Source organism: Pseudochaenichthys georgianus, chromosome 7 (assembly GCF_902827115.2).
Source record: "Pseudochaenichthys georgianus chromosome 7, fPseGeo1.2, whole genome shotgun sequence".
Lineage (NCBI taxonomy): Eukaryota > Metazoa > Chordata > Actinopteri > Perciformes > Channichthyidae > Pseudochaenichthys > Pseudochaenichthys georgianus.
This window is the reverse complement of record NC_047509.1, coordinates 19435954-19459634: the sequence shown is the minus strand read 5'-3', so window position 1 is coordinate 19459634 and position 23681 is coordinate 19435954. Positions and strand designations below refer to the sequence as shown.

Genomic DNA, 23681 nt, shown 5'->3' with positions numbered 1-23681 from the left:
GGCAAGCCCGTTACCAGGCAACGGCTCTCCCATTGGATTGTGGAAGCGATTGCTCTGGCTTATACGAGTCAGGGTTTGCAGACACCAACGGGCCTGCGTGCTCATTCTACTCGTGGACTGGCTACATCCTGGGCTTTGTTCAAGGGTGTTTCCATCCAAGACATTTGTGCAGCAGCGAGCTGGTCCTCACCGCCCACTTTTGTCCGCTTTTACAGGCTAGATGTCTCTGCTCCAAGTGTGGCCCGCGCAGTGCTGGGTAGTGTTAATTTCGTCAGCTATTTTTTTATTTAGTTTTAGTCTTAGTCCTGTGTTACATTTTCTTTTTAGTTTTAGTCATATTTAGTCACTGTCCTGTTTTTATTTAGTCAAGTTTTAGTCGACTAAAGGTCTGAGCATTTTAGTCTTATTTTAGTCGACTAAAACAGTAAACATTTTAGTCAAGATTTAGTCGACTAAATGTCTGAGCATTTTAGTCTTATTTTAGTCAAAGAAAACTAATTATTATCTAGCAATACGGGAGTTTCAATATCCCATAGTGAGACATCGAACGGAGTGTTATGAATGAGAACTATAGGTTACTTACGTAACCCCAGTCCTCAGAATAACATGAAGTGAGATGTCTCACCAGATGGCCCTTCTTGCTAAGGCGAAGCGAGAAGAGGTGCTTATTTTGAATGACGCTGCGTCGTAGCGCAAGCTACTTAAAGGGTGGGTGGATTCCCTGACGTAGACGTCAAGATCACCAGCCAATCAGGATTGGCGTAATGAGATTGATGCTTCTGTTTGCATACGCGTTGAGGCGCATCCCATAGTGAGACATCTCACTTCATGTTACTCTGGGGTTACGTAAGTAACCTATAGTTACAGTAGTAACTATGGCCAGTACTTACACGGCTTAGAACCGTAGTTACAGTCGTAACTATGGCCAGTACTTACACAGCATAGAGCCGTAGTTACAGTAGTAACTCTGGCCAGTACTTACACGGCTTGGAACCGTAGCTACAGTAGTAACTATGGCCAGTACTTACATGGCTTAGAACCGTAGTTACAGTAGTAACTATGGCCAGTACTTACACAGCATAGAGCCGCAGTTACAGTAGCAACTGTGGCCGGTGCCTAAAAGTGTCAGCCAAACGGCTGCACACTAGATAATATAATATTGGGAGGATGAAATCCTCTTTAATGGCCACACATGCAGAGCACACAGCACACACAGTGAAGATTGTTCTCTGCATATCATCCTAGTGCTAGGAGTCTAGTACTAGGAGCAGTAAATACAACGATATAGCGCTACTGCAATCAAAACCATGCGTTACCGGGAGCGGGAGCGAGAGCACTGCCCTCACCGGCTGAGTTAAATAATGAAGCTTAACAGTACATGCAAGGTGTTAGCCAAGCGGCTGCTGCTAACAATCAAACAACCAAGTCAGAACACAAATGTTAAGACCAGATAATTAGCTGGGACTCAAATGCTAATGATAGCTCGGGCGCAACGCCACAAGCAGAACTTTCAAAAGAGCATAAGGGCAACTTTATGGGAGAGGAAGCGGGAACACTGTCGTCACCAAAAAGTCTAAGCCAAACAAAAAATAAGACGGCAATCAGGACAACTTGGCTGGGAGAGGGTGCGGGGATACAGTCATCACCAGCAACAAGTTGACACAAACCGGTCTGTCGAGACTCTGCACAGCGCACAACCGGCCACAACTCCTGGAGGACGCGTTAACGACCCGTAGCTCCGACTGTCAGTCGCGAAGCTGCACGCGGCCAGCTGCTTGCAGAGAAATCCCTCAGATCAAACGTTCAAACTTGAACGCTGTAGGCTACAAAAATGTAGCCACGGTACCCTCGCGCAGCGAGAAGATGAAAGGAACAGATCCTCTGACGACACCGGCTGATATAGCTGGTGTCACGTGGGTCAAAGGTGACTTTGTTGTTATTGGTACTCGAGCTGCGCATGCGCGAAATGGACATATCCAGTGCTAAAGCACAGCCTCTGGCGGTCAGTAGGGACAAAATAGAACGCAGTGTAGGCGGAGCCGTGACGTCATCTTTAATGCGAAACACAAAACCAACATCAGCCGTTAGCTGTTAGCCCTCAGAGCTCACAGCTCCTCATATCTGTTCAGAAACTAGACAAAAGTTAATCAAGTACAAACCACAGACTGTCTGTGTCATGGCGAATACAGTCGCTGCTTTATTTATGTCTGTATAGGCCGTTGTTGAGAGTGTGGACGGTCGGAGCATATACTCCGTTAGCTTAGCTCCATTCAGAAAACACGCATTTTAAAAGGTTTTTCGCCTGCTGTCTTGTCTGCAGACTTGTCAAAGCATTAATTCATGGAGTGTTTACTAACCGGTATCAGTATGTTGTTACTTCGGCATCATTTTGAAACGTGTATTACAATTAAATCACGGTAAAAATGTTCATTTTGTTGTACTTGCCAGCGATTCTCTCACTAGTTTAGCATACTCAGGCCGGTTGTTGGCCCGGAAAGAACCTCGATTTTGGAGAGCCAGAAAACTGTGAAAAAGTACCCGCTAGCCGGAACTACCCCTAGTGGAAACGCAACCAAAAACGGGCTGGGCACGGCACGCTTAAACCGCGTTTAATAGATTGGCTTTACTGCAGCACTGATGGCGCAGGAAAAAGGGGCGATCATGTTGAGGTTCCTGTTTGTTAGATAAATGTCAGCACAGCATCTAAAGAGTGAAAAAAATAAAATCCAAATCACAGATGAGTCTGTAAAGGCTCTGTTGCAGACGGGCACCTTCAGGCATCAGTCCTGCTGCAGCAGAAACCTTATATTGTTGGTTTGTACATCCCGCACAGTGGAAATGCCCATGAATAGCGAGTGAATAAGCCAGGAGAATGTCCATATACCATAAGTCAAGACGCTGCCGATTGGCTGTCATCTGTTTAGTATTTTTTGTATATTTGTTTTAGTTGTACTGCTCTAAGTTACTTACTTTATATTGTAGTTAAATTGTTGGAGAAATACTGTTTTTTGTCGCAGATCTGGACTTTGTTCCTGCATCATCTAATGAATGCAACACGCAAAACTGAATGAGGAAACATATGCGAGCCAAACAAGTATTTGAAAATGTTTCTTTAGTATTAAAAATAGTTTCTGTGATCTGGCATACTGGACTCAACATCTTTAAAAAAACTAAACCCTAGGTGCCTCTAGCGTGTTACATGATTTGTTGGTATTAAAATATTTTTATTTGCTTTATTTAGTTGTTGTTTTCCAGTTGCTGAGGTTGCCCCTTTTTTTGTTGCAAATTAATTCTGCTTAGGCCAAACAAACACATATGTTCATATCTGTCTTCCTTTTTTTTGGATCCCAGTAGTTCAAGAATCTAAATATATAAATCTGTACTCATTGAATAATTTCTTGATTTTGTCTCCTAGCTGCTGATGTTATTGCTGAAGTCCAAGGCCAGTCATGGGCATCTGGGACGCCATGTGTGCAGTCTCCCATCAGCTCCTGCAGGTAACTGCCTCTGAAATTACTTTAAATTATAACCATTAAGTTATTTTCAATCCAGTGATAGTTCTTTCGGATTAATGCAGATGTTCTCATTCATTTTTTATGTGTTTTTTTCCCTCTGTTCAATCACATGAATGAAACATGCTGCTCCTGGTGTAACTACATGGTAAGTCTCAGAAAAAAAAAAGTTTGTTAAGGTCTCAGTGTGCGTAATTTCGATAACTTCTAGTTTTGTATGTATGTGTTCATGTTCATATCTCTTTTTTTAGTGGAAATAAATTGTTGATTTGTTTAATTCCAGACACTAACGTAAAGCATAAGCCACTTAATTTAAACATTTTGAGTTTTTGCACAGTTTCTGAAGTCAGGGTCCTGGATTTAGAAACACTTTGTGGCTAGAATTCTACTTTTGGGGTATTCTTTTAGTAGTAAAAGCTATGTCTTTAAATCCCCCCCTTAAACTCCACAGCCCAGAAAAGCTGTGGCTAACAAGGCAGACTTGCAAGCTTGAAGCATCTGCATCTATTAGAGAGAAGAATCCAAAGCATTGGAGTAAGGATTAGGAGGAAAGGTGAAGAGAAGGGAAAATCATTCAGGATTCATTTGCCTTCTAGCCATAACATGGATGTAAAACCTGCATGCTGTAGCCACTTGAAAGTTGTTGTCAGTGAGCCTGACTCAGCGTGGCTCGTAGTACCTAAAAGTTTGATGTAATTTGTCTAGTGAAATGCAACTAGAAGTTCATTTCCCCCAACTTCTGATAGACTATATATAGTTTCCAAATCATAAAAAAACATGAGATGTAACATGAATGATCTTGAAAATAAATTATAGCAGCGAATAACAGACATAGACTCGAAAAATATATACTCCTACTGTAATATAATAAAACAATTATTTAAAAAAGGATTATTTATAAATCATGTACAAAGTACACTCAGCCAAAAACGCACCTCTTTGCACTGGCTTTTAACACTAGTTGAACATAACATATACTTGCACTATATTTTTCTGTATTATTGTGTTGCACTGTTGGAGAAGCCTGTGACCTAAGATTTTCATCGACATAACTACTCGCTATGTTTGTATGACAAATAAAGAACCTTGAACCTTGAACTTTGAACATTTGTATGTGTTTTTATATGTTTCTAGTTATTGTGCTTTTATCATGTTTTTAATCATTGTTTTGTTATTTTACTCCCATTGTGTTATTTTATATTATATGTATTCCCTGTACAGCGCTTTGGTCAACTGAGTTGTTTTAAATGTGCTTTATAAATAAATAAAGATTGAGATTGAGATATAGTAGTTTCATGAAACATGGGAAGGATGGAAATGAACAAGACATATACAAATGTTTTTGTCTAAAGTGTAAAATAATTCCTCTTTTTCTTGAACTCATTAGTACAATTACTTATTTTTGATCTTCTTAAAATATAACGGACAAAAGTAATCATGGGTAAAAACTATTGTTTGGTCCTAACTTGTAAGAAGTGGTGTTTTGGTCTGCTCGGCTGTTTGAAAATCGCACATGTTCAGAGACATTGAGACTGTGAGACTTTTTCCAATTGGTAGATATCCGGTGTTGGAAAAGCTCCTCTCTTGCGGTTATTTTACCCACAAGCACTATGGGAATGAGTTATAAAAGTGACATTTCCTCGCTCAGTGGCCTAAGTATGCATAAATAAACACAAACAAAATCTTTCTGCCCAGAGTATCCATCACTCTCCATAAAACTGCTTTGAGTCAAGTCGATGCGTTTGCACGAGAGCGTAGTCTGAAAAGAGATGACTGAGAATCTATGCAGATCCCATTAGTTGTCTTTCGAAGAAATTACTTCAATGTGCTGTAATGCTTATGCAACACACCTCAAAGAGACAGTCATCAATTTATTGAATTAAAATCTGATATCCGACTGTAGACAACAGTTTCCGAAAATAATTATCCTCTCTTTTACTTATAGAAGTTCTGAAAATGTTTGATTTAACAAGAAGTAAAATAGTAAATAGTTTGCAACAAAACAGATGTTCCTGTGAACAGTTGACCTACATTCACAAATCAGTTCTCTCGTGCGGAATTGATTCATTAAATACAAAAACTAGTCTTCATAGACTGTTTTCTTTTGTGATATATAATTGCTGCTCTAATCTTTTGCTAAAACTTGAAGTTAATTTCACATTTTCTGCTATACGTCTTTAATGATGATGGTGCTGGAGAGTGTTTGGATGCAGCTAGAGGCACCTAGGGTTTAGTTTTTTAAAGATGTTGCGTCCAGTATGCCAGATCAGGGAAACTATTTTCAACACTAAAGAAACATTTTTCAAATATTTGTTTGTCTCGCATAGGTTTCCTCATTCAGTTTCGCGTGTTGCATTAATTAGATGATGCAGGAACAAAGTCCAGATCTGCGACAAAAAACAGTATTTCTCCAACAAATTAACTATATGCTCACTATTGAACTGAATCCTATGTGATGTCTTTCATGAGTTTGCTGTCTTTCATTAGCAGGAGACATAACGTTAAGGCTCAAGGCAAAACAGATTGATTGCCTTGATGATGATTACCTTTTTATGAGAAACATGGTGACATGTTTACATCGCATCATATTTTGGTCAAGATTTGTTTATTACTTTATAACTTTAGCCAGGTATACAGCACTCCCAACAAAGTAAATAAAAAATGTAAAACTACAGAAATTATACTGGGTCTGGGTGCAGCAGAAAGGTTCTTCATGTGCACTCACAATTCTCAACACAACTTAATAGTGTTTTTAATAAATGCTGTTATAGATATAAGACATAGTTTTAACTGCAGTGAGAATTAATGCTTCAAACTGCAGCATAATTGCTTTAAAACAGTGATGCTCATTTAGCAGCCTGCGGGTCACATCTGGCTCCAGCTTAAAACGCCCCCCCCCCAACTCTACCAGTTCTTGGAATGGATTTACCCAGATTCTTGGCCCAATTCTGCAAAAGTTAAATGGTCTTTTTGTGTTAATTGTGACCTTAAGCAGGGTCATGAGCAAATATTTCTACTTGGATATTTCCCGGATCCCACAACGGTCATGGGAGTTGTGCTAGGGAGGTGTTTTGTGGACCTCCAGTATTCATTTTAAAAAGGTTATGATTTATTAAAACATTTGATCTACTTAAGGTTCTGTATTCGCTCTCCATTTTGTGACAGTGTTTACTTTGTCAATGTAATGTTTAAATGTTAATAAGACCCCTGAATAGATGATTTGAATCAAATTATGCAGCTGCTCTCATTTAGATATGTTGTTTGCTGCAAAAATGCAAAAATATTATATTGAATTACCCTTTAATCTGAAAATATACACCTAGCCATTTAGGATATTCATATGGTAAAATGTACAACTATAACAACCTCTCACATTAAGAAGGATTTATCGAGTATATGAAACATTGTTTGTAGTGATGTAAAAAAAATGTGTTTAACATGGCAACATATCTCCCGTTAAAAGATGCACTGTTATTATTTAAGCATGTCTAAACGGTCAATAATTCAAACTTTTCCTCAAATTGTGTAATGTTGTGTAAATATAGGCTACTTCATTTGATGATGAGTATTCGTCTTTTGTATTATTTTGATTGGTATTATGCCACTAGAAATGTACTGATTATATTATTATTATTATTATTATTATATATTATATTATATTGATATATCTGACTTTATTTAATAAAGGCGTTTTTGTTGTCTTGTTCAGTCCGGTCAGGATTGCTCGATGTTGCTTATTAATTTGTACCCTGTACCTTATTCTAAAAAAGATTGCCACATAACTTCATGTAAAACCCTCTAACGCATTTTATATTTTTCCGATGCGGAATATTTACAGCCCCTTCAATCGTTAATTATGCAATTATATAGAAAATTAATGAAATCTCTGAAGCGCCGATGGACTTTTCTGGTGGTACAGTAGCCTATCACAAGTCAGGGTCTGAAGTTTTGGAGTTTTGTTGGCTTTTCCATAAAATCCCACGCACGAAGAAAAAAATAAGAGAATGAGGTTTTTCATCGCCCTATTATTCCTCTGAATATGTTAATAAAAGTGCTGGTTTGTACTAAAGTGTTCTTTATAGAATAATATGCAGAGAAAAACCCTGCACAGGTTTTCAAAAGCACTAACAAAATAGAAAACACGGAACAGCCGGGACCGGTTTGGAAATCTGGAGTATTTCTATTAATTTTTATGCTTCAAATAACAACAACAAAATACTGAATTTGTGTCTTTCTTGCATTGATGTGTGGCAGATGTGTGTCCAGATCCATATGAATATTAATAATTCATTAGTATTAATAATTCAGAGGAAAATCTACAGTCAAGCCGCAGTTTCACATCCCTTTCTTCCGGTGATCAACAACACACAATAGTTTGGGTTGGCCTACCAACACTTAGATATACAAATATAAATTAATCGGATTTATAAACCAATGCTTTGTTGCTTACGTTTTTCCCGAGTAAAGGAAATCTCACACATTATATATTTGATGTGTCATTCACAATTAAATAAACACAAGACCAGATACGCATCTTCGCGCAGTGTTAATAAAGAGCCCGATCTGTGGACAGACAACTGCTTTAACATTATTATGTATAGATTAAAGTAAAGCTGGTTCATGGGGAGTCAATTGAAAAAAAAGATGCCTGGTGATTTGTCAGTAACTGGAACTCGCTCTGGAGAGGTTGATAAGACTATTCACAGTTTATGTTTCGTTGTTGGCTCACAGGTTGAATCGGAGTCTCGGCTATTTTTTCATTAGAATTGGATTTGGACCCCGTGTTTGCAAACGGCTACTGTTTTCGATTTATGGCCGAGGTGAGAGAGGTGAGGGGAGTCCTCTGCTCACCCTGCTCTGTCTGAGCAGCGACTTTGAACTTGAACTTCGCCTTGCTCATCTTCATAATGTTTGCAATTCACTGGCACAAGTGAACCTGCACTAATTATAGTCCGTGAAACGCGCCTCGTTGGCCTATCAATCTCCGTTCATTTAGACCAAAAGACATCCAGAGCAGAATGAGCTGTGACTCACCAGAGAGCAGGCGACACACAAACTTCACCATAATCCACTTTGGTTTTCCTCTCGGCCTTTCATTTAACTCGAGCTCTGGTTGCTTTGGGCTACTTTGTTTTTTGCGTAACAGTAGTGACCCGGGCGACTTTTAAACGAGATATTTGAAAAATACGGAAGAATGAAGGCCTATGTTTGCTTTCGCTTTTTAAGCCAAAAACTCAGTCCTCAGGACAAGAACTCGTGTTTATGTAATAGGTCCAAAAAGACCATGGGAGGGATCTTAGACTTGGAAGTAATTTACACTTTAGCAAATCTACTTTAAATCCAGAAATAATACCTCTAACATATGCTGAAACTGTGTACACAATTAATAATATTGTATCTTTTCAATAAGTGTTCTAAAATGTGTTCATTATATTAGGATTCACTTAATGCTATTTTCACATCATTACATGTATTGTATTTCATATTAAGCTTGACTTCTTTGCAATACTTGCAAGTTCACATCAATACCTTTTCTGATGGAAATATCGCGTGAAAACGACATCAATGGGCCGATGTGAGGACAGCAGTTGGCAAATGTTTGAACATGCATGAATACAAATATTTGGTTTTACATCCTGCGGGTGACGTGATCTTACAGGTTTGAGCCAATCGTTGCGTAAGTACCACATGTGTTTGATTGCAGGTATAGGTGCACTGAGAAATATCACATTGCACACACAAAGTACTGGAGCTATGTCAAACTGTTTGTTATTGTTTGTAATAACCCTCCAATGTGGACTAGACCTACATTATCAACTTAATAGCGCAGCCATCTCTAAACTTCTTCACTAAATAGTGTAGAACACATGCCGTTACTTCTGTTTCTGGACTCTGTCTAAAATAAAATGTTCATCTGACTGAATTCAGCTTCGCTTATAGCTTCACTGTCAGTTTACAACATATACATTAGAGCCCCCATCGCCCCAGAGTTGTATTTGTTTCACCATGGTATACTTTGTTGGCTAAGGCACGGTCCGCAAGTTCCAGTAGCAGCTCTTCTGATCCGTTTGATTGGAAATGTCTACTTACCAAATACATCAATAATCTTTTAAATCATAACATGGCTGCTTTGCTAAAAGCTCCAAACATTGATGTGGCCTATCGTGCTGTTCTTTGCACCAGAGTGTGTTCTCGAAGATTCTCATATTAGCTATTTGTTGCATTTCCCCCCTGCAAAACGTGTTGACTTTAGGTTCTCCATTCACTGCAGGATGAGGAAGTTGTTGTCCTTAAGCTCACTTTCTGTACATTTCTCGGAGGTCCTTGAGCAGAGTGGTCTTAACAGCGTCGGATATATAAATAAACCATTTTCCTAAACCAAGTATATAAGCTTCATGATTTACGTTTTAAACAGCAAAACAGCTCGTATAGGTGTTGCACTATTAACAACTATTAAGGATAGTGTAAAGAAAGTAATATATCTTACTGATTCCTTAGAATCTTTACGTAAATTTAATTTGGCCTGATTAAATGTAAAGAACATTAACGCATTTTTTTCTTTTTTTAAAGATAAAATATGGTGTAAATGTGCCTGCCATACGTCTACAATGTGATTTCAGGAACGAGTCGAGAAATGTGCTATTTTAATTTTAGTCATTATAGAGAAAGAATTGTGGTAATGCTGCAATTGAAGTTCGTTCACATGCATACACATTCATTTTTCAGGCATGATTTAAACGTATAGTATTTGCCCTTTGTACTTAATACTATAATAAAACAAGTTTATAATTTAACTTTATTGTCCAAAGAGTTTTTCAGTTGGAGATATAGCGACGTGTTAAGCTCACACGATGCAAAGCGCGTGTCCTCAGCATTTTGACACATTTTCTATTTGTGAACATTTGAAAGCTGCACTGTGTTACAGGCTGTAATTCACATTAAGTGGCGTTGAAATATGACCCAAACTCAAGCTGTGAGATTTAGGAAGATATCCTAGAAGAAGATTATTGTGATACAGATTGTATTTTCTAGGGGACTTTTTTTCCTCACGCATGAAACTGGGGTGACCTTCAACATTCACATGGTCTAAATGACCCTGTGTTTATCAATTTATAACTGATAATCACATTTAAAATACACATGTTATCCCATAAATAACTTTCAAACTAATTCTAGAAATACATCCTCATCACAAGAAGTTTTCCATTGAAGCCCAAAACCTTTTAAAATGCACATCAACGCATGTTTGTACCGTTTAGGCAAGCATGCACATTGTCTGAAATATGCGCTGAAAGTTTTGAAAGGGTTGTTTTTTCTGTGAGAGAAGAAGTGAGATGATTAATGATGGACGTGTGGGTCTTTTGTTTTGCTGTCTGGACGGATGGAGCGACCGCCTCTCTTAACTTGAACTTGGACTTCCGACGAGACGTGTCCAACTGTGGTTTTATTTTTGTCTGCTTCTCACCAGTTTACCAACCGAACTGCAGCAAGAATAATCCTCTGCGTTATGACTAATTGTAGAAGGATAACGTGACGTGTTGACCCCATTTCATTAAACAATAAGAAGCCACGTTCTTTATTGATAAGATATTAGATCGGGTATGCTGAGGCACACAATATTGTCAAGATATTAGTTGTTCAATTGTTGCTAGGGCCTCAAATGTTATTAAAGGTAAATATATTGTAATAAGGTATCAACCTCAAAACATTAGAATATGAACATTGTATGCACAGTCCTTTAGTGACCAACATATGCATATTATCTCATGCAGTCGCGCATGTCCAACTTCATGTTAGGATACAAAAATATATGTATTTGTTTAAAGTTGTCTATTGCTGTCTAAAAATTGTAATAAGACTCATCTTAAAGTCAATCATTTATTTACGTAAGCTTTAATTGCAAGGGTGAGAGAGTAAAATGCTTGCCAGTGATCCGCACTTCTATTCTAGTAGCTTGTAATTTAATATTACTCGAAATTGTGATATTCCACTTTATAATCCACCAGACACGCACATAGATATTTTCCTCTCAAATTTGGTACAAATCTGGCAGTGCGCATCGAGTAACGACCAACTGACGGTGTAATAACAATATGATAAGTGCACTGAATATAAAAGCTGTAAAGCATGTGTTGTATTTCGTAGATCCAGTCTGGCCTAGCTGCAGCGGTGCCAGCCTGCCCTCCGTCCTGTGGGCGCGACTCCGCCTGCCTGCTTCATTTTGCGGTTTAGCCATAGCCATCCTCTAGTCTACCTGCATGGATGAGGTTAAACGAGTCAAATCCAAAGTTAATCCAACATTAATTAGCCTTAAACAGTATTGGAGTTAATCTATTTCATGCATGGCTTTCAACAGCTATAGACTAATATATATAATCAGTGGTAAATAAGAAAATATGTATTTACCTCGTAATGATTATCATACAGAAACAATCCAGAAATCTCCTGAATTTTAAAGGAGTCCTAATGTCTTAATTTAAAGCATCTACTTTGATAAATGTGCGGCACTGCATATCTTCGATGACATTAAGAAGAGTGACATAAGAAAGTGTTGGTGTAAAATGAGTGTGAGGGGGGCTACTCCCTCCATACGCTAAAACTCGATACTTTTTGTGTCCCCTATTCACTGTATGTCGTTTCACGAATACTTAAGATAATGTCGGTGTGGTTTGCAAACACAGCTTTCAACCAGTGGCACAATTGCAATAGATGTTTTTTGTTTAACTTGAGGGCTGCCTTGCTCTAGTTTCTGTTGTATAATAGTCCAAAATGGTGCATGCTTGTGTCAGTCCTGAGTTGGAAATGCGTTCCTGCAGATGCAGTGAGATTCTGTGAGTAAAGTGACAACTAGAAAATACGTTAGGATTGTGGCTAGCCGAAATGGAAAACAGAACTGTCCATAGTACTCTATTTACGCATAACGATTGTGTTGAAATGTCCCTCTCTTGTTGAAGCCATTTCTTCTTGTTTGTTACGGATCAACACTGCACTGCTCTATGTATATTTTAGACAACATTTTAGTATGTTATTGCCAACATCGTATACCCTGACGGCTGGCATTGAAGGCAAGTGGTCTTGCTTTATGCAATTATGAACATTTCTGATCGTAAATTAAAGCCAGGCGGAGGGAAAACACCAGATTCAGATGCTGTTTAGTTTTGGAGGAATGTTTTCATGACAGTGGACTGCTCTGCTCTCCCTCCGTCGTGCTGGACAACAGGCCAATTGTTTTTAAAACACACACGCACACAGACGCCACGTGAAGTATGAAGAAGCGAAAGTTCATATTTTGCTGTGGAAAGTGTTGCAGGACATGAACCAAAATGCAAAATACATGTTACGCCAGACCATGCGCACATGAGTCATGCGCAACTTTCAAATCAGCCTTGATTTATTATGAGATTTATATATGCACTACAGTCAGATGTGTGTCCATTTAATTAGTTCAGACACTTAATGGGTCCAAAGTTTATTCCATTGAATGTGACATGTTCATTCACTTAAATCTTCCAATTCTCATTTTGAAAATACACTTGGCCTTTATACTGCTGTGAGAATATATTTGTTTGTTTTCTTTGGTTCACTTTGTCCACTGTCAATGTTACCACTTGGTGTACTTTGATTATTATAAAAAAACAGTTCTCATAGCTAAGCCTGAAGCTGGCTGAAAACTCGTAAACATAAACGCAGCCTGATTTCAGCATGCATGGCGCAGAGTCTACCTGCAAGCTGTCAACACATTCTTGGATCGCTACTTCGCCTCTTCAAAGACTGTTTTATGCCCAGGGATTTGCATCATTCTCAAGACCGGTGAGACAATGTTTGACAAGTGATAGTATTGCTTTTTACTGGCATTTTAGCGGCGTTTAACAAAACACGGAGTCCTTTTTATGGAGGGCTCTCACAGCAGAAAGTGTAGCCAAAAGGTTTCCCTTAAATTAAGGCAAAGAAATGACAATGTTGAATAGTTTCCATTGGAGTCTTTTTGTAGTAATGTGGAAAAGAGGAACTATGTTTGAATGATTTCAATAGGGTGGAGCATAGGCTTCTGCAGATGCTACTTGTATACACGTTGTGTGTATAGAAGAGCATATTTTGATTACATAAAATCCATCGGCTCACTCATGTGCATATGCAGTCAGTTCCTGAGAGCGGAAGCCGCAGGTAGACAGTATTTGTATGGGGATTGGTGCTCTCCCCTCCCCCACAAACCTCCGCCTCAGACGGGCTCTCTCTCTCAGTCTGACAGGGCCTGTCTGGAAGGACATGATGTCTGGTTGTCAAGATATTTAAAGCAGCAAATCATGGCTGGTTGTGGAGATATTGGTAGTGGTTTCAATTAACAATTCCTGAAATAAGTGAAACTGCAGCGAAAAAGTAATCATTTTGGTAGATTTGTTTTACGCTTTTTAAGAGCGTAAAACAGTGAAATGTGAACACATTCGTTAAAAGCATATCCTTTTCCAGTAAAGTTTTACCAGAGCACTGTATGAATAGTTGTAATAACCAGCAAACAAATTGACGTTTTGAACACTTCTAATGCACAAACTGACACTGCAGCAGTGTTTTTTAATTATGTGAAATCTGTCGGTGATGTATTTTTCCTTTAATTACGCAGGCTAACAGTGTGCAGTTCTTTTCCTTCCTGTCTTGGATTTTGGTTGATTTTAGTGGACTTGGATTTTCGAATGTGGTTAAATAATACTGACAGCTGCACGCGAATATTATGTGTCCTTTCGCCCATGGCTACTTGTTTGAGTGTTAGGAATTGGTATACAGTGTATACATTTAAATGTAAACCCAACAAATTATTTCTAATTAATAACATTTCGGTTTACGCATCATACTATTTTAATTCATACACATCAAAGGCACCACCCAACATCCAACGCTGCATCAATAAATAGTTTAGATGGTTAGAAAATATAATCTTACATATCCATTGGCTGCCTTTAAAAGAACAATAGGCTGTTAGGTGGATTATTTTTAAATACCATCCTGATAGGCAGTATATAGGTGGTAACATTAAAATACAAAACAGCCCTGGAATGTGAAAATTGGAAAAGAAAAACATCCTTTAAGAATGCACCTGTGTGACTTGAACATGTTAATGAAGAAAAATAATTAACGTTAGCAGTAGTTAGTTGGATGTATTATAATTAATTGTGAATTTCTTTTAGCAGGATGTGTATTCGATAATAGCACCGCATGAATATATTTGGTTTTAGATTTGGCCGCTGCAGTGCTCATTTTGCTGTTGGCCTAATGTGGAAATGCGCCAGACGCTTAAATATTTCATATTTGGCTAATTATTAATTTTCTGGCTCAAACGCGAATAATTCTAGTCTATTAATTATTGCAAAATAGAAAATGTTTCGTTGTGAATTATTTAGTTGTCCCTTTTATATTAGATAGTACTTTCTTTGTATTTCTCTTTCGTAAAACATAATTTATGAGAATGTATTTTGTTATCCATATTTTCAATCATTTGGAGATTCCTAAAGACGTTTGACGTGTCATTTATGATCATTGCAACATTACAATTGACTTAATCAAATCCTGGTATTTATTTTTATTTAACAACTTTATAACTAAGACTATGCCGCCTGTTTGACCAAAGCTTCATGGTCCGTATATCCCACGGGGGGAAACTATGACCACAGACACTTTGGCTTGATGTGGAAGTTAAGCTGAATGAAAAAATGCAACAAACTAAACATAATATAGGCCTACTATCATTTTAAAAACTGGTAAACGATGATGGAACTTTGTGTTGAGGTCTGAGCTTTCATGGAAAATGTTCGTTTTGAAAGAGCCACGGTTTCCTGCAGCACAAAAGCTGTCAAATTCCTGATCCTTGGAAAAAATCAAACCACAAGGCATTATTTAGAGTTCTTTCTCTCTCTCTCTCTCTCTCTCTCTCTCTCTCTCTCTCTCTCTCTCTCTCTCTCTCTCTCTCTCTCTCTCTCTCTCTCTCTCTCTCTCTTCACACACCGAAGATATTTTAGAGTAAGGGTCTCTAAATAACAGTTAGTTTGCATGCATACTCTAGTGTGAAGTTCATTCTTGTCTGTCTAGACTCTGATTACGACCCTGTTTGTCTGCGTTTTTTTTTACCTTGACCTTGGACTTCCGTGCAGCTGCCGTTTGGATGAGCCCTTCTTAGTTGTATTTCCTTGAGACAAAAGAACTATAGTCTCTGTCCGAGGGGGGAAAGGGGTCTAGCTTCCTTGGTACACAAACGGTGGCCTGATTATTCCCAAGGAAACTCAGCAGTGCAATAACGTTGATAAACTAGGAACCCTTCGCACGGCATGCTTTATGAGTGACTCATATAGGCATAGCTAAAACTCAATTTGACGGACAACTGGGCCTGTGCAATCTAATAATTTCAATTAAAAATACAGTTTTAAATAATATCTTATAGTGTTTATTGTAAAAGGAGATGGATATACCATTGTGATACAACGCCCTGAAATTAGATGAACTAAAAATACATTTTGGATTCAAAATAGAGCTATAACCAGATTTTAAAATCTAAAGGACGATGCGTGCATAAAAGAGGAGTTTATGGAAAACAGGTCCGCATTTCAATTAAAGTGTTTTTGAGTGATATCTGTAAATATACTCCTGCTGAAAGCGACCATTGTTCTTATTCTCGCCTTAGAGCGTCCTCTTACTCAATGTTATGAATGAATAGCTTAGTGATACAAAAACATCACATGAAGTCGTTTTATCCTCATTTAAATTGGTCACGTTGTCGCTGAAAAATCTTTTGGGCCTAATCGAGAATACTACTGAAAATGTCTTCGCTCACATGTAGATGCAACCTGTATAAACTAGAAGAATATATGATTCATAGCTGATTACTGTAATTATCCCTTCACAGAATATACTGTGTAGGCTACTGAACGGTAATAAAAATGACAGTATTTTACCTGAGCTTTCACCTCGTCCTGTGGCTGTTAATGCTAAGGTGCAACGACAACCATTGAACACAGTTATCTTTGTCAAAGTCTTAGTTCTGGTTGTACCACAGAAAACACACGCATACACCCTGTAGATACTAAGTAGATTTTATTTCTGACTGACTGAATGGTTACACTTGCAAGAGTTTTATTCCGCTATATTTAGGCTACACAATATCAACCTCTGAAAGGCAAGATTAGTAGAAAACATAAATATTAGTCCTTTTGGAAAAGTAATAGTCACATAATCTCATCTCAGGATGTTAATAGTTGACCCATGGAAGTGTATTACGGGTTTAAAGGAAATGCGTCCTTCAAAAAGGAGTTTGGATAAGATTGGAAGGATACATATGCGTTGAGAGCACTGTATTTATTAATGTTGAATACTTTGTTATATGATATACATCCAATTGACTACATTGCATGCATTTCAGATTAAATCACGTTATATGTATAATATGAAATAGTGAAATTTAAGCTCAGCCGAACATATCCCTGTAACGAGTGAAACACAAAATGCCTGCACAAATGCATATTTCAGTTGAGCGATTCAATTGAAATATATTATTTGTTCTCCTTTCCATGTAACAACTAACATGTCTCATATGTTATCATATTATCTGGCAGTCTTCGGAGTCGGCCAAAATTCACAGGTTGTTTTAGTTTGCCTCGATCTTAAAAGTGTCCATATACTCCCCTTTAAGGGTGTGGGTCTAGGTGATTTAAACCAATGATATGTCTCGATATTCTGTAGGAAAAAACGGTGACATGGGAGGCAGTGGGTCTTTAAAGGGCTGTTCTGCCCCAACTCGCAAGCCCGATCTCGTAGGACTTGTTAGCGTATCACGTGCCAGATTCTTAATGAAGTGGACACACGGGGGTCTTGTGTGCGCATGCGCTTGGTGTAAAATGTAGTTGGAAATGAGGTGTCCGTCTTGGAGTAGTCGACTTTTAAAAAGCATCGGCAGCCCCTGATATGACGACTTCGCTGGTTCTGCATCCACGCTGGGCGGACACCTTGATGTACGTTTATGAAAAAAGCCCGAATGAAAACAACCAGAATAAAAGCCAAACAATGGAGGGACTGAGCGGTAATTGCCCTGCGACCCACTGCAGGGACCTAATGTCGCACCCCGCGCTGGGACGACATTCTGGCTCCATAGCGACCCACCAGGGCTCCGTCTACTCGGATATTTCTTCTCCAGACGCCGGCCGTCAGTGTCCCGCTCCTCAAACGTCATCCAGTGCATCTTTGAGCTACGGTTATCCGTTTGGAAACCCATATTACGGCTGTAGATTGTCTCATTCGCACAACGTGAACTTGCAGCAGAAGCCCTGCTCGTACCATCCCGCAGATAAATATGCCGAGACCAGCACAGCGCTGCCCACGGAAGAACTGTCCACCAGGGCGAAAGAGTTTGCCTTCTACCCGAGTTTCGCCAGCTCATATCAGGCTGTCCCTGGATATCTCGACATGTCAGTGGTCCCCGGTATCAGTGCCCACCCCGAACCAAGGCACGACGCCCTGATCCCCATGGATGGTTACCAACACTGGGCTCTCTCCAATGGCTGGGATGGGCAGGTGTACTGCTCCAAAGAACAAACGCAGTCATCTCATCTTTGGAAATCACCCTTTCCAGGTATGTACAAATTCAGTTAAGTTATTTAAAGCTGTCTTTAGGCTGTTATTCACGTTAGTCCCACCGCGTGTATGCTTTTAATACACGTGTCATCACGTCCAAATAGCCATTTAAATGTAGTTAGACATTTTTTTCCGCTTTGATGTTATTGCTTAGTTTATCTATTTTACTGCGTAAAAGGGCCAATATCTACTTATGAAATACCTCCCTGGAAACTATACGTTTGCTGAATACAAATACAGCTGTCAAGTCGTATGTCAGTTATCATATGTCCATGCCTACTCTGTTAGAGAGGTAATGTTATTCTTACATTTAACATTAAACGAATATGCATTCTACTAGAACTGTGCGTAAAAATCATAATTGTGAGTTAAAGGAAATGTCAGTTGAATGGCCCCTTTTTATAATACATCTAACGGAGCATTTCCTTTCGACAGCCTGTATTCTAATTCTTCGGAAGTCATATGATGAATATAGTTTCAGTCACGTAGAAAATGAAGGTACAACAGTGCATACCTTTGCCCCCTGTTTGACAATATAGTGACTGGGTGGTACCAAGCATCTCAGCGACCTGTTTAGTCCTCTGCTTGTATAAGGATTCATTTATTCAATATTTGCATTGCAAAGACATCAGTTTTGTAGTACTTCACAACCACTGATCAGTTAATATTTGATATTCAAGCTCTCCTTTTGCCTTGCTTACTTTCATACATGCACGATATATGCTAATAGACACACAGGCCCGGTCAGTATGCAGTTTACAGAGTTTTACTACACTGCTTCTTTTACCACAAGGGTTTATTAAGTATGTGAAATCTGTGGGAATTTTTATTTCCAACAGGGAAGTTCTCAGACCTCTACTGGCTCTATCACACGACATTTGCCCTGAAAATACACAAGAGCAAGCCACGAAAGCACGAGCACGCAGTCAAATGCGCGCGCACACATGCACAAAACACAAGAGCGCGCTGTCCATGTATTTCTGAATTGCTTCACAAACCACATACACAAAAACAGACATAGGCCTACACTATTTTTGCTTTAAGATAATAAAACGGTAACCCAGATATCCTTAACGTACGTACAACTAAATTAAGAACAATAAGAATATCTTGAAGATAATATTTGAATTATGATTTACCAAATCAAGAACTTCCATAATGTTGTATTCACACAAACTGGTGAAATATCCACAACTCTTGAATTTAAAATGACATGGATTAAAAAGCCTAATGAGTCACAGCTTGCCACTATTTCACAAGGTATTGCCATGCTTGTCCTGTCTTGTTTTTCATTGGCTGTCTTGCACTAAACTCCAGTCTTGGCGAAAGGGTGTAATCCCAGAACTTTACTTGAACAAAAACCGTTGCCACTGCCAGACGGTTTTGGGGCTTTCTAAAACACATAGTGGAACAAAATATGTATGTAAATATGTATCTATTTTTTAAAGGACAATTCAGAGAACACATTTTAAATGCATTATGGTTCAAAACGTTTTTTAGTGTGAAATGCACCCACATTGAGACTTATTGCAGTTTATATTTGCACAATCGTACCCAGTTCAATTACACATGTGAGAGATTGACCTAAGATAGCGTTTACAAGGATGGTTGTGTAGTAGATAGTTAATAGTAGATTAAGTATCGACATGCACCTAAGGAACAACATTGATCACTTTTCATTTTAAACGAAGGACAATGGTAGTGGCTATAACATGATACTGATTGTACATGTACGAAAATAGGCTTGCTCAACACTGCAACAAAAGAGTATATTTTACATAGTGAACTCTATGCCACGATTCTATAATTGTGCTCTTACATGTCAGGTGCAGTACACCTGAGATCCTGACTGCATTTTGGTTATGACCCCCTCCACCTTCCCCCCAAAACACACACACACACACACACACACACACACACACACACACACACACACACACACACACACACACACACACACACACACACACACACACGCACACACACACACGCACGCACGCACACACACACGCACACACCTTCGAGTTTCGACCTTGAAAATTGAATTGCCTTGCAACTAGTTTCCTATTTATTATCAGTTAAAGTCAGTAATTATATATCAACCCTGTTTGTTCAGAAATAGACCAGTTTTGTCAAATACAATGTCTACTGATGTTGTGAAGTTGCACATTGCGGTGTTTTTGCGCAACATTAACATTTTGCTTGGCATTTTCCCTCTTTCTAGATGTTGTGCCATTGCAGCCTGAGGTCAGCAGTTACCGCCGCGGGCGTAAAAAACGTGTCCCTTACACCAAGATGCAGCTGAAGGAGCTTGAGAAAGAGTATGCAGCCAGCAAGTTCATCACCAAAGACAAGAGAAGGCGCATCTCGGCCGGCACCAACCTCTCTGAGCGTCAAGTTACCATCTGGTTCCAAAACCGGCGAGTCAAGGAGAAGAAATTTGTCAGTAAATCCAAAAGCAATCACATGCACACCACTTGATAAGATCATCGACCTTCTTGAAACTGCAACTCATACCTTCCAACATCATGCCATATATTTACCTCTTGCATATAAAATCGTGGCTGAAGAACATTTTTGGCAGTGCTTTTTTATTTAACTTCCGTCATCTCCATCGACCATGCTACCACGTCCCCTGTTTTCAAGTTAGAGTACATGCTCTAAAAACTGTGAAAATATTGAAAATCCATTTCACATTTGTTTTATATGAATGTACATATATAAATATATAATATTTAAAACGATATCTGTATTTCAAAGACAAGTATTGCGTGTTATTCTTCTTCTCTTTTTTCTTCAAGCCAAATCTCAAAAAAGGACTGATTTCTAAACTTGCGATGAGTATATGAGAACAGAGGAGACTTTTTGCTGTCATTTTAGAAAGATAATCGCCACATGGACATAATTTGTGGAGCAATGACGCGCTGACTTTGAGACTTCTTCAACAAAAATCTCACAAAGAGGACTTTCGAAAGAGAGAATGATTTTCTTTAAAAAATATTACTTAATTTCAAACGCTATGTTTCTCTGTGTGGGGGAATCATTTAATAAGCCTGTGATAAAACAAAGGCTCCTATGTTGTTAATCTGTATAGTGCAATGCCTTTTTATTTAATTCATATTATCTTGTATGGCGGAACTGTAACTGGAATATCCCAAGACCTGTATGTGTTTCCTTTATCAGTGAAGGATTCTGTCATGCAACTGGAATGATTGTAAACCATTAAAAAGTCAGTGAGTATTACACATAAATGCACAATCGTTTTATTACTTTTTCGTCTTTGTTTAATGTTAGTGTAGCATTAGCTGATCACACGCCGTGTACGAAGCCTGTCTATTTCTACTTTCGTGCAGTATGTGAACTGTATTGTGGTGTTGAATTACGTACTGGTAACGTGTTTCATAAATAAATGATGATTATGAAAATGCTTAAATATTCAAGTCAATCAACCATCCTTGCAGCATTTCCTCTCGTTTCAAGTTACACTGGTGTCATTAAGCAGCAGAAGCTCGAAGTAATGTCGTCTTTGCTCTTCAGGTTCATAACATCAGCAGCGGATGGGTGGGTGCGGATTTTATGCTGCAGAGTGCTTGATTAAGACTTATTGGGCATCCTGGAGTGTTGTTAATGGCGAAAGTAGACGATGTAGTAATTGCGCGTCGTTGGTGGACAGCATGGCGGCATTTCTCACATTGCAATATACAAAATGGATCATAATATTTAGGGCCCGAGCACGGAGCGCTAGGACCCAACGGCGTCCTAGCACGAAGTGCGAGGAACCTATTGTTATTGGTGGTATTATTACATTTATATTCCAGATATTATATATGAAGACTTGTAGGGTTGGATCTTTCAAAAATAATCAGTTAAGAGGAACACAGTCGGTGGCTGAGAGAAACTCGTGTTGTTTGTCCGAATCTATCCTCCCTGACATCCAAACGTATTTTATTCAAGTGAATGTCAGAGGTGTTTTACCTGCTCGGATACTTTGCAGTTTTCAGAATCATCACAAACAAACCAAAATTAAAAGAGACGGGTTTGTCCGCTATCACGGAAACGTGTAACTTGTGACCGCACAATATTATTTTCATATATTCTGATATTCCATAGGTACAATTTATTTGTTCAAATTACGAGAATTGTTCCCGCACAATACACGAGTTCCACGTGGACTTCTCCTTACACTTACCTGTCCGCTTTAAGGCCCACACATATTTAGCTGATTCTGCTTTTTGCATTTATAAACAATTAATGCTCAATTTAAAATGGCAAAGCATTTTCATACATTTTGAAACACACAATGCCTGTGGTGGAGCATCACCCGAACGTATTTGGATGTAAGTTAGACCCTGTTATCACTGTTAAAAAGCAGGTGAGTTTAGCAATGAACTTGAAGATACATTTTATAATCTTATGAACCCCTTATTTGTAATAATCTAAACACCTAATAACGGAAATACATACGATACAGCACACATTGAGTACACATATCGGTCCGAAGCAGCACTGCAGATTGAGCTTCTAGTTTGGTTTAGAGATATAGTGTATTTAATATTTGAAGATTGTGTGTGTATGGTTGCGGGACGTGTTTTTGAATGCATGCGACCAGTGTTATTGAGTATTAAGACCTTATAGTCCTAAAGGCAAGTTGGGTTACTTACGTTAAAAAATAAATATAGGATTTACATTTAAAAATGAGATTCAAATTCAAGATGGTTCATTTTAACCGACTATAGGACTATCTATCTCAAGTCAATAATTTGTTTCCATTTCTAATAAACGCAGGTTGGTCTTAAGGTTAGATGTAAATAAAAATAAATACGGCCCCTGTGCTTTTGTCAAAATGAATCACGTCTGAGGCCTAGCCATACTACAGGTCTAATGTTGTAGCTTTTTTCGAAAACATCATACAGTATCATTTGCAATATATATGTAAGTGTGCTGGTGTTTTTTGTAGTTTAATTTGTTCTATAGGTCAGTATTTGGCAGGCCTATCACTTTGTCCAGCTCTTCGGAGGTTGTTGATTAGAATCCAAGCCGTCGGACTTCAAGTTTCTGTTTGTCTGCTTTCTGGGTTTTCAATCATTGTGGAAAGTTCTGGGTCTCCTGATTTACCCTTGACCATGACTATGCAGTCACTTTGACCTTGACATCACAGCAGATTGTGAATAATAAATAGGGGGCTGGACACCAACGTTGGCGGTTTGTTTGTAGGCAAACAAGGTGTTATTTCCCTGTCTAGACAGCCAAGCTTAATGACATGCCATAAATACATAAAAAAGGGGAAGTGTAGCGATATCCTCTGACCTGCATTTCTGACCATCTCTCAGAGCATTAACATTTGGGCTCTGTTCTTTTTCTGTGTTTTCTGCAGAAGTCTGCCAAAAAGTTATTGCTGTGGCCCATGCACTCTGGAACCGCCAATGGTTTCATGCACACATCGTGAGGTGTGTGTTATTGACCACGGAGGACAGGTAGGACTTTTGACGTCTCACACCAACACCATCCCACAGCAAGCAGCCATACTGTCTGCACAGCGAGAGGAAATTATAATACGAC

General features: G+C 38.7%; 1 protein-coding gene across 1 annotated transcript; it reads left to right on the top strand.

The window, feature by feature from the left end:
• The first annotated feature begins 17456 nt into the window (after positions 1-17456).
• Positions 17457-20603, top strand: hoxc13a (homeobox C13a). Its single transcript, XM_034087032.1, has 2 exons — positions 17457-18120; positions 20347-20603. Exons 1-2 carry the CDS (start codon positions 17457-17459, stop codon positions 20601-20603), a joined length of 921 nt encoding a protein of 306 aa, XP_033942923.1.
• The last annotated feature ends 3078 nt before the right edge of the window (positions 20604-23681 follow it).

Coding starts and splice junctions, on each gene's coding strand:
- hoxc13a (XM_034087032.1), top strand. CDS start 17,457: ATGACGACTTCGCTGGTTCTGCATCCACGCTGGGCGGACACCTTGATG. Junction 18,121..20,346: donor TTGGAAATCACCCTTTCCAG/GTATGTACAAAT, acceptor CCCTCTTTCTAG/ATGTTGTGCCATTGCAGCCT.